Source organism: Saimiri boliviensis, chromosome 7 (assembly GCF_048565385.1).
Source record: "Saimiri boliviensis isolate mSaiBol1 chromosome 7, mSaiBol1.pri, whole genome shotgun sequence".
Taxonomy (NCBI): Eukaryota; Metazoa; Chordata; class Mammalia; order Primates; family Cebidae; genus Saimiri; species Saimiri boliviensis.
This window is the reverse complement of record NC_133455.1, coordinates 795,619-809,889: the sequence shown is the minus strand read 5'-3', so window position 1 is coordinate 809,889 and position 14,271 is coordinate 795,619. Positions and strand designations below refer to the sequence as shown.

Here is a 14,271-nt window from a genome sequence, read left to right as displayed (position 1 = left end):
CCCACCAGTCAGAGCTGGAGGCCCTGAGAGGCCCAGCAGCGTTCCCGGGCCCTGCCTACAACGCTTGGTCCTGGTGCTCCAGCTCCAGGCAGCCTCGTGGGCTGAGCCAAGGCCTCCCTGACTTCCGGAGGGCCAGCTCCCCCAGTGCTCTGCACAGAGCTGCCACTCAAGGCCCGGGGTCCTGCTGCAAGCAGCCTGTTCCGGCACAAGCCTGAGAGCCCAAGGCCGCCAGAGCTCCTGCCTGTTCACCCGGGGTCTCTCAGGGTCTCTGGTCCCAGGCGCTGTGCACCCAACAGTTCCCAGTCCTGCTGGGCTCTGAGAGTCTGATCCTGGCTCAGACTGCAGCTGAGAGAACAGCTGTTTGCAGCACTGGATCAAAAGTAGGAACAAATCAAGGAGTGACCTCTCACAGCAACTACGAAACGTGCAAGGGTGGTGTGCCACATGGAGACCACGGAGCTGGAATCTGCCTTTCTGGTGGGGGGAAGAGTCAGAGGGGATGGGCGAGGGCAGCTCTGAGGGCCACAGCAGCAACCTCAGTGCCGGGCACTTTGCTAAGAGGAAGGTCAGGCCCCGATTCTCTCCCTTTTTTTTTTTTTTTTTTTTTGAGATAGAGTCTCACTGTGGTTCCCAGGCTGGAGTGCACTGGCATGATCTTGGCTCACCGCAACCTCCACCTCCCAGGTTCAAGCAATTCTCCTGCCTCAGCCTCCCGAGTAACTGGGACTACAGGCACACACCACCACACCCAGTTAATTTTTTGTACTTTTAGTACAGATGGGGTTTCACCATGTTGGCCAGGCTGGTCTCGAACTCCTGACCTCATGTGATCCACCCACCTCGACCTCCCAAGTGCTGGAATTACAGGCATGAGCCACTGCGCCCGGCCTGGGCCTTGCTTATCTGATCCACACACACAGGACCCCACGAGTTGGTCGCAGAGACCACCCCAGTGTCAAATGACACACAGAAACGGAGAGGTCTGGAAAGGCTCCAAGAGCTGTGTCCCCAGCACCACCACCACGCAGCTCAGCCCCTGGGCGCCAGCCAAGGCCTCCTCAGGCCACGCCCCAACTGCAGGAAGCCCGCTGGGCTGAGGCAGTGGAGGCCTGAACCCCCCCGGACGGGTCTTCGGTGCACGCCTGGGTCAGCACACATGGCACCAAGTCTGCACACTCAGGGGCCCTCCCTGAAGGCGCCTCTACCCTGCGGGGGCGCCAGCACCCCCAGGAGTGGCCAGGCCCCCAGACCTCCGCACTCCCCTCCCGGGAGGACCACCAGGGCTGGGAGCAGGTTGTCATGACATGGCTGGTTAGACAGATTTTCCTGACTCATTTTTATGTGCCTGCTTTTGGCTCTCAGTATCATCACTACACAGCAACGCTAACGTTTCTAACTGCACTACAGCAAACCAGCCTCGGAGAGAGAAAGTGATTCCACCTCAGCACACAGAGCCCTGCAGCCAGGGGCCGCCTCCTGCTCCTGGAACCACACCTGGGGCCTCTCCTCTCCTTGTCCCCAGGCAGGAGGCTCTAGAGAACCGCTCACCCAAGACCTCACCCCTGGCAAGCCCCTCTGCTTCCTTCCCACCCTGACTGATGACCACATCCCCTGGGCAAAGCCAGGCCTGCAGTCCGCCCCGGGAGGGGGGGGGGGGCGCGGTTTCTGGGATAGGACAAAAGCCGCTCTCCTTCGAGGGAGGAGGCCATGGGAGCCCCCCAGGATCTTCTGGGATGAGATGGAAGCCGCTCTCCATTAGGAGAGGAGGCTGTGGGGGCCTCCGCAAGGGTCTTCTGGGATGGGATGGAAGCCGCTCTCCATCGGGGGAGGAGGCTGTGGGGGCCCCCACAAGCATCTTCTGGGATGGGATGGAAGCCGCTCTCCATCGGGGGAGGAGGCTGTGGGGGCAGCCCCAAGAGTCTTCTGGGATTAAATGGAAGCCACTCTCCATTAGGGGAGGAGGCTGTGGGGGCTGCAGCTGCTCGGCTCCCAGAAGCTTGCTGGCTCCACCTTCATTAGGACTGTCTCTGTCATTCCAAGAGCCCAGGCCCAAACCTCAGAGTCTCTGCCTCTCAACCGTGTCCAGTCTGGGTGTGAACCCCACAGCTGTCCCTGCAGAACACCTGAGCATCTAGCACCCAGCTGGGACAGCTGCCTCCCATACCTGGGGCCCACAGTGGCCTGTACCCCGCCATCCCCTCTGCCGTGGGTTAAAAGCTAAACAGAAGCCGGTGCATGAGGCCCTACAGGCAGCCCCACCGACGGCCCCGTGTTGGGACTGTGTCTATTTGTCCCTCCAGCTGAGAAGGTGGGAAGGGGCTTCTCCCACCATGACCCGTCTGCCCCTTGGCTCACACCCACCTGGTGAGCAACAGCCCCCACGTCTGCCCCTTAGTCCAGGGCATCCCACATCCAATGTCACCTTGGCCAGTTTTTTCTCATGGGGACCCCATGTCATGCACCTGAGCGACGGCCCTGGCAAGCCTTGCTGACACCTCGCTTGTTCCAGAGGCCTCCGGACCCTGCCTGGCTGCTCCCATGGCCTCCAGGCAGGATGTGGTCCCACAGGCTTTCGGGATGTGGTCCTGCAGTGACCAGGAGCCGGGCTGCCCCTGCAGGGCCCCCACCAGCACGATGGCTGCCACCGCCTCTCAGTGGCAGCTGAGATTGCCAACCACCCGGTGACAGCTGGTGGCTGCACTCCAGAGGCAGGGAGGCACGGTCAGGACCCCCGGGGTGGGGTGAGAGGCAGGGCAGTGTGAAGCCACCCCGGGGAGCTGTGGAGGCTGTGACCTGGCCCTGGAGACAAGTCAGAGACCAAGGCCACCGGTGACGGTGCCATAGAGAACAGCAGGGCTGCTCAGGAAGAAGCGGTGAATACAGGGGGGCGAGGCAGGTGGACAAGAGGAGGTGGGGACGGGGGGGCAGGCGGGAACAGCAGGGTCCTGCACATCGAGCCCCTCAGGGCCCTGCTGTATGGCCACTGCTGCTAGGACAAGGAGTCCACTGCTGAGCCACCCTCTCCAGAGGCCCGTCCCTGCCCATCCTCTCACTGGCCCCTGCACAGAGGTGAGCCAGAGTCTCTCTGCCCACAGCAGTGCCTCTCGCTCCCGACCAAGGCCCTGGGCCCCAAGGGGAAGGCAGGCTCGGGCCTCACCTCCAGCCCCGCTCCAGCCCCCATGAACTCAACGACTGGGAGGATGCCCGGCGCACCAATCCCCGGGACCGGGCTTTGTCAGCCCACGCTGGCCTCGAAGGCTCCCAGCCCCAGTCACCCACTCCCGCTGACAGCTGCCACGGGCGATCCCACGCAGCGCCTGCGACACACAGAGCCTCTTCCACAGCCACGGGGAGGGCGGCCCCAGGAGGCTCCACATCAGCCAGGTGTCACTAAAGCCGCAGGCCTGGGGCCCAAAGACCACAGTGGCAGTGGGCCCTAACCCACTTCTGACCTTGGGACCTCAGGGAGGAGAGTCACAAGGGGACCAAGGTAGCCCTACCCGTCCAGCCCAGTCCCCGTTGGAGGGCCCGGTCCACATCAGGGTCCCCCCTCCCTGGGAAGTCACTGCAGGCTCCCTGGGCTCCTTCCACCACGTGGTCCTTGGGTAGAGGCACGCAGCCATGCTGGCCACAGGACGGGGTGCAGGGCAGGCAAGGGGGGCATGGGATGAGGGTCTGGCTGAGGACAGCCAGAGGCCCGCTGGGGTATGAGCAGTAGCGCCGGGGCCGGGGCCGGGGAGGACAGTGCGGCCGGAGGCTAGCGAGGCAGGGGCCTGCAGCAGGCCCGGGCTCCCTGTGAGGGCATGAACAGGCTGTCCGGGTGGACGGAGGGACCAGAACTCCCCGGAGGCTAGTCTAGACGCGCAGTAGGACCAGGTGGCCCTACAGGGGACAGAGGACAGGGAGCAGAGAGGCGGGCCCCATGAGCCCAGGCCAGAGAGGGGGATCCCCAGCCCCCAGCCTGTGACTGAGTTCTGACCCCGCTGGGCCATTCGCCGGGAGTGTAGACGTGAGATGAGCCTGCACGGCTCTGAGCCTCAGGCTCCTCCTCTGTAGCAAGGGGACAGCGCAGCACCCACAGGTGCTGACAGGAAGAGAGGGCACAACGCACAGAAGCCACGCCTGGGCCTGGAGCTGAGCCCGCTCCTGGAGCGGGGCACCTCGGCCCTTTCTGTCCCTGTCCTGGCCGCTCGGCAGCAAGGCTTGGGGGTGAGGCTGGGGCTCCTGGAGGCGGCTGCTGGGGGGCCCTGAGTAAGTCCCCGGGAGGACACACTCGGCTGCTCTGCTTCCTCCAGCTTCCGAGCCAGGACCAAGTTCTCCCAGAGGGAATGTGGCCGTCACAGACCAGGCAGGCGCCCCTCTGGCCTCGGGGGGGCAGGGTCACGGCGAGCAGGTCCCAGCCCCGGACCCTTGACGGCGTCCTGCAGAGTCCAGAGGGCAGCGCCAGCCGCTCCTGAGCCAGACACCATGGAGTCCAGCCAGGGAGTCCCCGGCGCATCACGTAGTACACACGTGGGCTGGGCAGACGGACATGGAGACCACAGCGGCCCAGCCGCCCACCCAGCCGCCTCCCTGATGCCAGCCCCATCCGCCCTTGCCCCCCAGGCCAGCTTTCCACAGAAACCAGATGGGCACAGCTCTGCTGCACCAACGGAGCTGGGGCTCGGCGGTCGCTCTGCGCCTCAGCCTCCTCAGGGCGTCTGCTGTCCTTCACAGGCTCGTGGAACCAAGTCCCCAGAGCCCCTGACCTCACGGAGTTCACACCCTGCTCAGCGCCCCACCCCCAGCCCTGCAGCCCCCAGCCACAGCCCCCATCCGTCTCCAGAAAGACCCCAACCCGGCACCCCAAACCCGTAACACCTGCTCCACACAGCCTTCCTGACGGGCTCTCGGGAACCGTCACACCACCATGCGGCCCCACTCAGAGCCTGCACTCTTTCCCCAGAAGCCCTCCTGGCCTCCTCCATGACCCCTCGCCTCCAACGACAGCCCCTTTACTGCTGTCACAACACTCGCTAGCAACACAGCCCATGGGTGCATCTTGGGGGCTGGCACGGGGCCTGGCACACAGCTTGTGCTTGATAAATACTTGTAGAAGCTCAGAGCCCTTCCCTGCTGGCCGGCAGCACACCCGGCTTCTCCCAGGGGCCTGGCTGCCCCAGAGAGGTGTGGCTGCTGAGGCCCTATGAGGTCCCCCAGTCCCAGGAACCAGTCTGAACACCCAGGTTCCTAGAGGCCTCACAGAGTGCTGCCCCAGGGGACAGCAAAGGTGGCAGGTACTCTCGGTCACATACACAGACAGGAGGAGCCCAGCCTTCCAGGGTGGGGGCAGAGGAAGCCCTCTGAGCCGAGGGGAGCGTGGGCAGGTGGCCATGGAGCCTGGCTGCAGTCACCAGCCTCTCTGCCCAGCCCTCAGTGGGCTCAGTACCTCAGCCAAACCTCCGTTTCCAGCTACCAGGCAGGGCAGCCGCGACTGTGCCTGCAGCTGTCTCAGCCCATGGGGACACCAGCACCTGATGGTTCTTCAGCCTCCACCTCCCTCCTCCAGAACGCCCACTCAGCTCTGCAAGGCCCACCAGGGAGGGGCACCCAGGGGACCTGGAAGTTCCAGGCTGTAGAGCAGGAGACTCCAGACTTCCACGAGCCACATCCCCACGTGGGTGCGGTGGGGCAGCCCAGGACATGTGTGTGGGGACAGCCCATCCTCCCCCTTCCCCTGGAGGGGCTGTGGAAGGATGAGAGTGAAGGGCTAGGGGCCAGGAGGGGTGGGCAGCCACAGAGCCACTCTGCTCTGGCCCTCAACAGCCTGCAGGCCCTGGAGCAGGGACCTCCAGAGATTAGCAGAAAGGTGTTTGACAGGCAGGCAGGTGCGGTGGCACCTCTGTGAAGGTGGCTGGGGTCCTGTGGTGGGGGGGGTAGTGCCGTTGGTCGCTGTGGCATCTATGTGAAGGTGGCTGAGGGCCCGTGAGCAGGGGTCCCGTGAGGAGTCCTGGGGCGGGGGTCCTATGGGTGGGGGTTGTGCAAGTGGCCACTGTGGAGCCCGTGTGAGGGCGGCTGGGATCCTGTAGGCCTCCCCACTGGAATATTCCGGCTGCCGTCACATCCCAACACAGCTCCCGACCCCATGTCCCCTGCACAGGCCTTACTGTGAGGCTTGACAGATCTGTGCGGCTGGCTCTCCCCCATGCTACCTCCCCAGGTTCCCAAACAGCAGGCACCCTCCCTGAGGCCCTGCAGGCCAGCTCTCCCCAGGGTACAGGCCAGGCTCAGTGACGGCCTCCCCCGGCCGCTGCCACACAACCACCTCAGATGTCACATGCTCCTGGGGTGGGGCCAGGGAGGATATCAAGGCTCGAGGGGTCTCTGGGGGAGGCACAGGAGGGGCACCAACACGCACATCGCACACCACAAGCCCTGGCCCTCCCTCAGGGACCTGGGGGCTGCCTACGCGCTGGCCTTTGTTTAGGGACAATGACTTTGTTGTGGTGGACCACATGGGCGAGTCAGGGCCTGATTCCGGGCTGCTGAAAAGGTGAGATTCCCCAGGCCAGGGCTGCCTCAGCAGGTGGGAGGCGCCCTAGGGGTCCCGAGGGCCAGAGCCTGGATTCTAGCCTGGGGCCACCCACTCAGCTCACTTCAGCAAGAAGAGGGGGGGCCTGGGGGCCCTGAAGGGTGCTCAGGCTGGGGGCTCCTGAAAGAATACAGGAGCTGAGACCAGAGGAGGTCCTGGCACCATCTGGGTAGAGGGGCATGGAGGGGGATCCCGGAGCGAGGGGGCGGCCTGGAACTCCTGGGGACTCAGGTAGGCTGGGTTCCTCCTGCGGCTGCCTGTGACTCAGGGCAGCCGGGCTGGGTCTGCCCCACGACCTTGGCTCAGCTCCATGGTCCTCCTCCTGAGAGGCCACCTGACCTGGCCGGACCACCCCGGGCCACTCTCCTCCAGCCTCCACTCGTAGCCACGGCCCCTCCCTCATGACCGGTGTCCCCACCCCAAACCACGCGGACCTGTGGTCTCTAACTGGTCACCAGTAAATGGGCTGGAGTGCTGGGACCTGAGTGTTGTGTCCAGGTGCCGAAAATGGGTAATCCCTACGCCGTTTTGATGTTACAGAAAAAGATGGAGACGTTCCCAACCAAAACGCAGCAGTACCAGCTGAAGCAAAACGACCAAACTTTACAGTGGCAGAAATACAGTGGCAAAAACCCCAACCATCGGCAAAGCAACCTGAAACGAAGACTCCACCAACACGGCCAAGCCAGGCCGTTCCCGGAGTGTAAGAGCCCGCCAGCAACAGCAGGAATGCCGCCAGGCCTGGGCAGGAAACGCGGGGCGGCGGCACGCGCTGGGTAAGGGCTACCCTCCCTGACGCCAGACCAGGAGCGCGCCCTGTGCAGCACAGGGCGTCTGTGTGAAACCCTGTGCCCACCAGAGTGTGGGGAAACGGAAAAGGAGGGAGGGACACGGATGTCCACAAGCAGCGCCACCCGTCCTCACGCTCCTGACGTGCTCACAGCGCAGCGTGGCGCGGGAAGAGCACCACAGCACAGCAGCGGGGAAGCAGCCACACGCGGATGCCAGCAGCCCCGACAGGAACCCCCCCGTCCACTGGAAACAAAGTGCGCAGGTAGAGGCATCAGGCGGGAAGATGGAGACGGCTTTCTCAGACACACAGCAGAACGAGGGCTCCAGAGGAACAAAGCACAGTGGGTAAACACGCAGGGTGGCCCTGTGGCCCTGTGGCAGGAACAGACCCTCACAACCATCAGGATCCTTGACCTGCCACCCGCAGACAGCAAGGCCAGTTCCAGGGATTTCTCTTTCTCTACAGAAGCAACCACAGGAAGGCGGGAGGGGGGAGACAGGGAGTCGTCTGCTGACAGACCCCCCGTGAGGACAGCTGGGGCACGAGAGCCCAGAAGGAATGAGAGGGTGGGGCCGGGCTGCAGGGGGTCTGGTGTGGGTACGGGGACCCCTGGGGAGACCCCTCCAGGCAGAGGACCAGCCAGCACCAAGGCCGCAGCTCGAACTGCAGGCAGGCGGCGTAGCCCCAGCAAGGACAGTAAGGCCTTGGAAACCTGAGCCCAGACGCGACAGCCCCAGCAGCCGAGAGAGGGCCGGGATGGGAAATAGGGCGGGTGCCGGGCCTGCAGTGACAGTCCCAACCCCAAGGCCAGCAAACCACTATGCAGGGCAGGGGCCGTGCGGGGCAGCCCCACAGGCGGAGGCAGGGCCCTTCCCAGTGCCAAAGCGGCCCAGATGCAGGCCCTCTCCAGCCACAGAACAGGGCAGGACCCCAGGAGCTGCTGGCCCCAGACAGGGCCTGGACAGGTGGGCGGGCACCCACGTGGACGGAGAGGGGCCAGTGACTGCTCTCACAGCTTCTGCATCCACCTTTCCTGAGGGAGCAGCCCCCTGCCCACCACCGTGGGACCCTCTGGGAGGAATTCGCATCCCACAGCTTCCAGGCAGCCCACATTGTCACAGGGTGGCCTCTGGCTCAGCTCCACACCCCTGCCCCATGACTGTGGGTAAAGCACTTCCCCTCTCTGGGTCTCAGTTTCCCCATGTGGAGACCAGGAAGCAGCCACAAGGAGTTCTCTGGGCTGGAGCCTCCCCTCTCCCTGGCTCTTTTCACTGAACCCAAATGTCTGTGGTCTCAGTCCCTGTCCCCATCTGTCTGAGAAATGGGCCAGGCAGAGACACACAGTGTCCCTGGCACAAACTCAGCCCCCACTGGCACCACCAACAGTGTGGCCTCGGCGGCCCCCAGAGGTCCAAGTGACACTGTCAGGCCCTACACGTAGTACTTGGTGGGCAGGGCTCACCCCACGTGGCCGGGTCACACTTGCAGCCCGGATCTGAGGCTGGGCCCTTGGTCCTGGAACCCTGGCTATGCTGTGAAGCCCACCAGGCCCACTAGGGGCTCACAGAGAGACCACCTGGCTCAGCCTCCAGGATGCAGGGCAGCCCCCCACCCCCTCCCACTCCCCACCAAGGGCTGTGTCCAAAACCCTGCACCCTCCCCTTGGCCAAGGCCCCCCAGCGCTCTGGGCCATTTCCAGCAGGGGTCACAGCTCACCCCTGGACAGCCCTGGAAGGCCGGGGTCTGCACACCACCGGTAGCCTGGGGTTTCTCCAGCACCACCTGCTGCAGGACAGGTGAAGCTGAGTTTGCGTGCTCATCCTGTGCTTTATGCTCGGCAGAGAATGCGGAAGCACAGGCGTTAGAGGAGGCCGCAGGCCACGGAACCGGGATGCCGGCTGCTTTCCTTCCACCTGTATTCCCGGAACACACGGGGACCTTCTGAGGGGCCTGTGTGCCGGTCAGGGCACAACTCAAGCTTCAGCACACACCTCACAAAGCTAGAGGTGTGAACCAGGTGAAAGTGACTTGCTGTTTGAAAAATGCAAATTAACCAAAAATTACAGACACCAAACCAGGTGGGGTCCGCCTGGAGCTGGTGGCCGGTGTGCTCCCGGGTACTCTGCCACCTCCCTGAGGCCCAGGCTACAGTACCGTGGCCAGCACTGCTGGGGGTCACGGGGCCAGCGCGTAGGAGGGGTGGCACAGCCCACTGGGCTGAGCAGGCCTGGCCTATCTCCTGGGATATACAGGGACCGGCACAACCTGTTCTGTGGCCTGAGGTCAGATAAGGATGTCCCGTGCTATCTGGGAAGATGAGGTCTGCCACGGCCCTGACAGGCCTCTCAGACCTCAGCCTTCTTGGGAGGACCCCAGGCAGAGAACAGCAGCACAGACAGGAAGGTCTGGCCACAGCACTGCCCCAAGGGCAGATGGCATTTTATGTCTTCTGATCAGTACGACCAGGGGTCAGAGCCGTCACAGGAAACAAGAGGGACAGCAAGAGCCACGTTCCCAATCACCCAGCGTCCCCAGTCAGAGCAAGAGCAGGGGAGAGGCCAGCGGGGCTTCCTCAGGTCCCCTGTCCCCACAAACCACTGCCCCTGGCTAGAGATCAGAGAGTCAAGAGGGCTGGCTCGGACCTGCCACGCCGCCCCACCCACCCCGGCACACCTGGTCCAGAACACCCCTTCGCGGGTCCTCAGCCCTGCTACAGGACTCGCGTCTCCATCTGCGGTTAATCATTGACGCTGTCTTCAGGGCTGTAGACACACCCTGAGCCAGACCAACCCCTGGGCCTCCTCAGCTAACAACCACCACCGCCAACATTTAGGGAGTGCCTGCTGTGTTCACAGCACACACAGACACAGACACAGGACAAGCAGGGACTCCTCTTCCCCACAGGAACACGTACAGATGTGCGGGTGAAGGGGTGAAGGGGGCCTGTCCTGGGCACAGAACAGCCAGGACACAGCCCCACCCAGGACACAGAAAGGGGGTGGGGACCTGCCTGGTGCACAGAAGAGGTAGAGACCTGCCCCAGGCATGGGGTGAGGGGAGCCTGCCGGGGCACAGAGGGTGAAAAAGGCCTGTTGGGACGGGTAGGCAGGGTGGCCTGCCTGGGGCAGAAGAGACTGTGAGTGGGGGGCCTGCCGCAGGGGATGGGGCAGGGGCTGGGCGTTGGTCCGGCACACGTGGGGTCTTGCGGGGGCTTGCTCAGACACCCTCAGGACCGGGTAACAGGACATCAGCAGGCAGCTACACCCCCCTGGCAAGTCTACACCTGCGTTTGGCTGTTTACACCACTGCAGTGTCCCGAGGGCATGAGCCAGCCTCGGGGGTTCCAGGGGCTTCCTCTGACTCCTGAGTGTCTCGTCCTCCAGCATCCCAGAGTAGGAAGGGCCCCCAAGACTTGGGTGGGGGCAGAGGGACTGTGGGCAGAGGCGGCAGAGTCGAGGGCAGGCTGCGCCGCTGAGTGGGTCCTGGTGGCCACATCTCCCTCGGTGCCCAGTGTGGGCGGCCTGGCAGGGCAGCACCCGCGCTCTCCAAGGCCGGACGGGCATGTCGATCAGTGCTCCTTACGGTGCCTCCTCGTCCCCATCTGTGGAATGGGGGCATCCACCCTCCTGAGGGGTCATTTGAGGAGTAAACCAGAACACTACCAGGTGGAATGAACGCTCACCTCCTCAGTCACTACTGCTGGTATGATTACGAATGACCTGAACTTTGGGGAAAAACCACGACACTTGAGCAAAAAATGTGGCCAAGAAACGCGCCTGGGACAATGGTGAGGTTGCGACTCGTGCAGAAGCCCTGTACTTTCCCAGGCAAGCTCCAAAGGGCAAAGGAAGGTACATGAACACCCCCCCACACCCGGGGACCGTGGCTATGTGAACACCGCACAGAAGCAGGCTCGTCTCACTGTGACTGGAGGGCCGGCTGGCCTGAGCTGAAGTTCCCAAAACCCACTGACCACTGCCTGCAGGCTGGGAGCCCACGACCCTGCTGAGGTGGACAGCCAGTCCGCGCCACTGCAGGCAAAGCCCGTGGGTCCAGACAGGCTTGGATCAGCACGTGCCGTGACCCAGGCCCAAGACCTGGCTTTCCTGAACATGGTTCCTCTCTTCACTCACTCACTCATTCCTGACAGACACGTCTGAAGCACTTTCCACACACCGACCTCCTCCGAGCACCAGACCCTGTTGAAGACACACAGGACAGTGTCTGCTGTCCTCCAGTTTATAAGTTCTCATGAGAGAGATGAAAATGGAGAGCTAAGACATTCTGAAACAGCTTCGAAGAGTAGGGATGACAGGAAGGAGGGTGGCTCCCATCGACGGGGTGGGGATGGGGGCACCACTTCAGAGGGGGTCGGAGCTGGCATTCTTGCTGGGACACTAAGGCACCAAACATCAACAAAGCAGAGACCAGCAGGCTACTAGGACTGACTCGCTCGGAGCAGCGAGGAGGCTGCAGTGAGGGACCCAGGAGGGGCCAGTGAGGTGGTGACAGCTCAGGAAGGTGGGCATCCTCATGGGTCTCACAGCTGCAGTGCAGGAGCCGGGCGAAGGGCCTGGCTTGCACCAGGCTTGTGGTAAGTGGTCAGGAAACGTGCAGTCCATGTCATTATCCCCTGGGGCCATCCTGTCCCAGCACAGAGCAAAGGCGTGTGCCAGCCCTGGAGCCATCCCACGTGCACAGCAGAGGATGGCCAGGCTGTGTGGCAAGCCCAGCCACCACTCCCATGTCCTGGGCCCATGGCAGCCCCAGCTCTGTCCATGCACTCCAGACCCACAGCGGTGCGCCTGTTCTGAGGCTGCCCGCCCTAACCCGAGGCTCTCCCAGCAGCGCCCAGAGCTTGGACTTGCTTCAAGGACCTGCAGTGGGCATCTCCCCTCTCCCCAAAGCTCAGTTTCTCAGACTGGGGGATCCCAGGCCATGGGCTCCCAAGACTCAAGAAAAGTGAGAGGGGCCGGAAATGGAGTGATCCTTGGGAATCAAGGTCCAGCAGATGAGGGTCCCCCAAAGTAAGTGCTGCAGAGCCACACCTCGATGGGGGTCTCTACCCTGTGGAGGGCGCCTGGCTGGCACTCCTGGCCATACCAGGCCGGGGAGACAGTGCCTGCCCCAACTCTCTGACAGCATTTCATTTCCTTCTCTGTTCAGCTGGCTTCAGGCAAGAGGGGCGATATTTGCTCAGCAAATATTGTCTATCAGGCAGACAAGCAATATTTTTTGCCAACCTATTAAGCGTGCAGCAGGCAGCGGTCACCCAGAGGGGTCTCGGGATTAACCTTCCTTCTCCCCGTCTGAGCACAGCCCTCGAGCAGACGGGGAAAGGGCTGGTCCGCAGAGTATCCATCTTATCGCCACCTCCCTGAGATCCAGCAGTGCCCAGCTCCCTAGCACGTCCTGAACCAAACAGAGCGATATTTTGGCAACAGAAACACAACTGATAAGAGGCCGGCGGTGCTTCCAGACAGCCCCGATTTCCAAGCGTGGATTTCTTTTGGCCCCTGCAGCTCAAATCGTCCCTAAACCCACCCGACACCGCTGGGCCTTCCGGACACGACGGTCTGGGCGCGCGGGGGGCACCCAGGGTCCCTAGGACAGGGCCCGAGTGGCCGGGGCTTCCCTCGGGGGGGCCCACGCGCGGGCGGCCCCTCCAGGAAGCCATGGGCGGTCGCAAGTCCAGGAGTCCCGGGGACCGCCCCCCCCGCGGGTCACCCCGGGCCGCGTCCTCGCCCGACGCTGGCGAAGCCGTGCCCGCCCACCTACCTCCAGGGCCTCCAGGGTGCTGAAGCTGGCGATGGCGAAGCCGTCGATGACCTCCTCCTCCTGCGAGCTGGACTCGCGGCGGCGGCGACGCGGGGGACGCGCGGCGCGGGGCGCGGGGGCGGCGCCTCGGGGGGGCGCGCCGCGGAGGCCCGCGTTCTCCTTGCCGGGGCTGGGCTCGGGCTCGTCGCCCGACGACGGGCTCTGGGCGCGGGCGTCGCGGGAGGCCTCCCGGCGCCGGCCACGGTCCCGCTGCGCGCGCGAGCGCCGACTCGGGCGGACCTTGGCCTCCATGGCGGTGCGTGCGCCCCGTCGGGCCGGTGACCTTGACGCCCCGCGCCTGGCTCGCGGCGGCCGGGCTCCCTCGGCTACGCGGCGCCGCCGGCCTGAGTGTGCGCCGCGCGGGCTCGGGCCCTGGGCGGCGGCGGGCGGCGGGCCGGGCCGGGCATGCCTGGCGAAGGGGGCGGCTCAGCCCCGGGCCCGGCGCGGCCTGGGACCCCCGGCGCGGGCGGCAGGGAGCATCGGCGGAGGCGGGCCCGGCGCTCAGCGGCCCTCGGCCGCCCCCCCGGGGGCGCGCCCCATGCGCGCAGCGCTGCGATCGGGCCGGGCGAGCAGGGCGGGCGGCGGGCGGCGGGCGGCGGGCGGACGGGCTCCTGGGCACCGGGCTCGTGAGGCGGCGGCGGCGGCGCCCCGAACAGATAACAACTGACGCACTTCCGCCCGGCTGCGCTCGCCAGAGGAAGTGAGCTCCGCCGCGGCGCCCGCGCGCCCCGCCCCGGCCCCGCCCCGGCCCCGCCCCTCTCGTGTAGGCCCCGCCCCCACACCGCCCCGCTCATGTGGGCCCCGCCCCCGCCGGCCGTCTTCGCGCCTTCAGGCCCCGCCCCGCCCGCAGGTGCCCGCCCTCGGCCCCGCCCCTCGGCCGCGCCCCGCCCCGGCGCCCCCCACCCCCCGATCCCCGCTGCAGCCCGCGGCGGTCGGCGCGGCCCCTCCTGCCCGTTCGCGGGCACCTGCGGGCAGCGCTCTCCTCTGCGGGGCGGGGGTCCCCGGCCAAAGGCGGCTTCCGAGGAGGACGAGGGGGCTCCGGTCCTGCGGAGCCGAAGGGGCGCGGTGGGACCCGAGAACCCTGGGCCAG

General features: G+C 65.0%; 1 protein-coding gene across 12 annotated transcripts in view; it reads right to left on the bottom strand.

The window, feature by feature from the left end:
* FBRSL1 (fibrosin like 1) overlaps positions 1 to 13,849 on the bottom strand; it is an 82,664-nt gene extending 68,815 nt beyond the window's left edge. For 4 of the 12 annotated variants that reach the window (XM_074401995.1, XM_074401992.1, XM_039471789.2 and 1 more), the window contains exon 1: positions 13,143 to 13,799. In XM_074401995.1, the coding sequence (XP_074258096.1) occupies positions 13,143 to 13,433 (291 nt within the window). In that variant the 5' untranslated portion in view covers positions 13,434 to 13,799. Of the gene's footprint in view, positions 1 to 13,142 lie in introns of all 12 variants that reach the window. The other 8 variants (XM_039471791.2, XM_039471785.2, XM_074401991.1 and 5 more) reach the window with 3 other exon arrangements.
* Between the last annotated feature and the right edge of the window lie 422 nt (positions 13,850 to 14,271).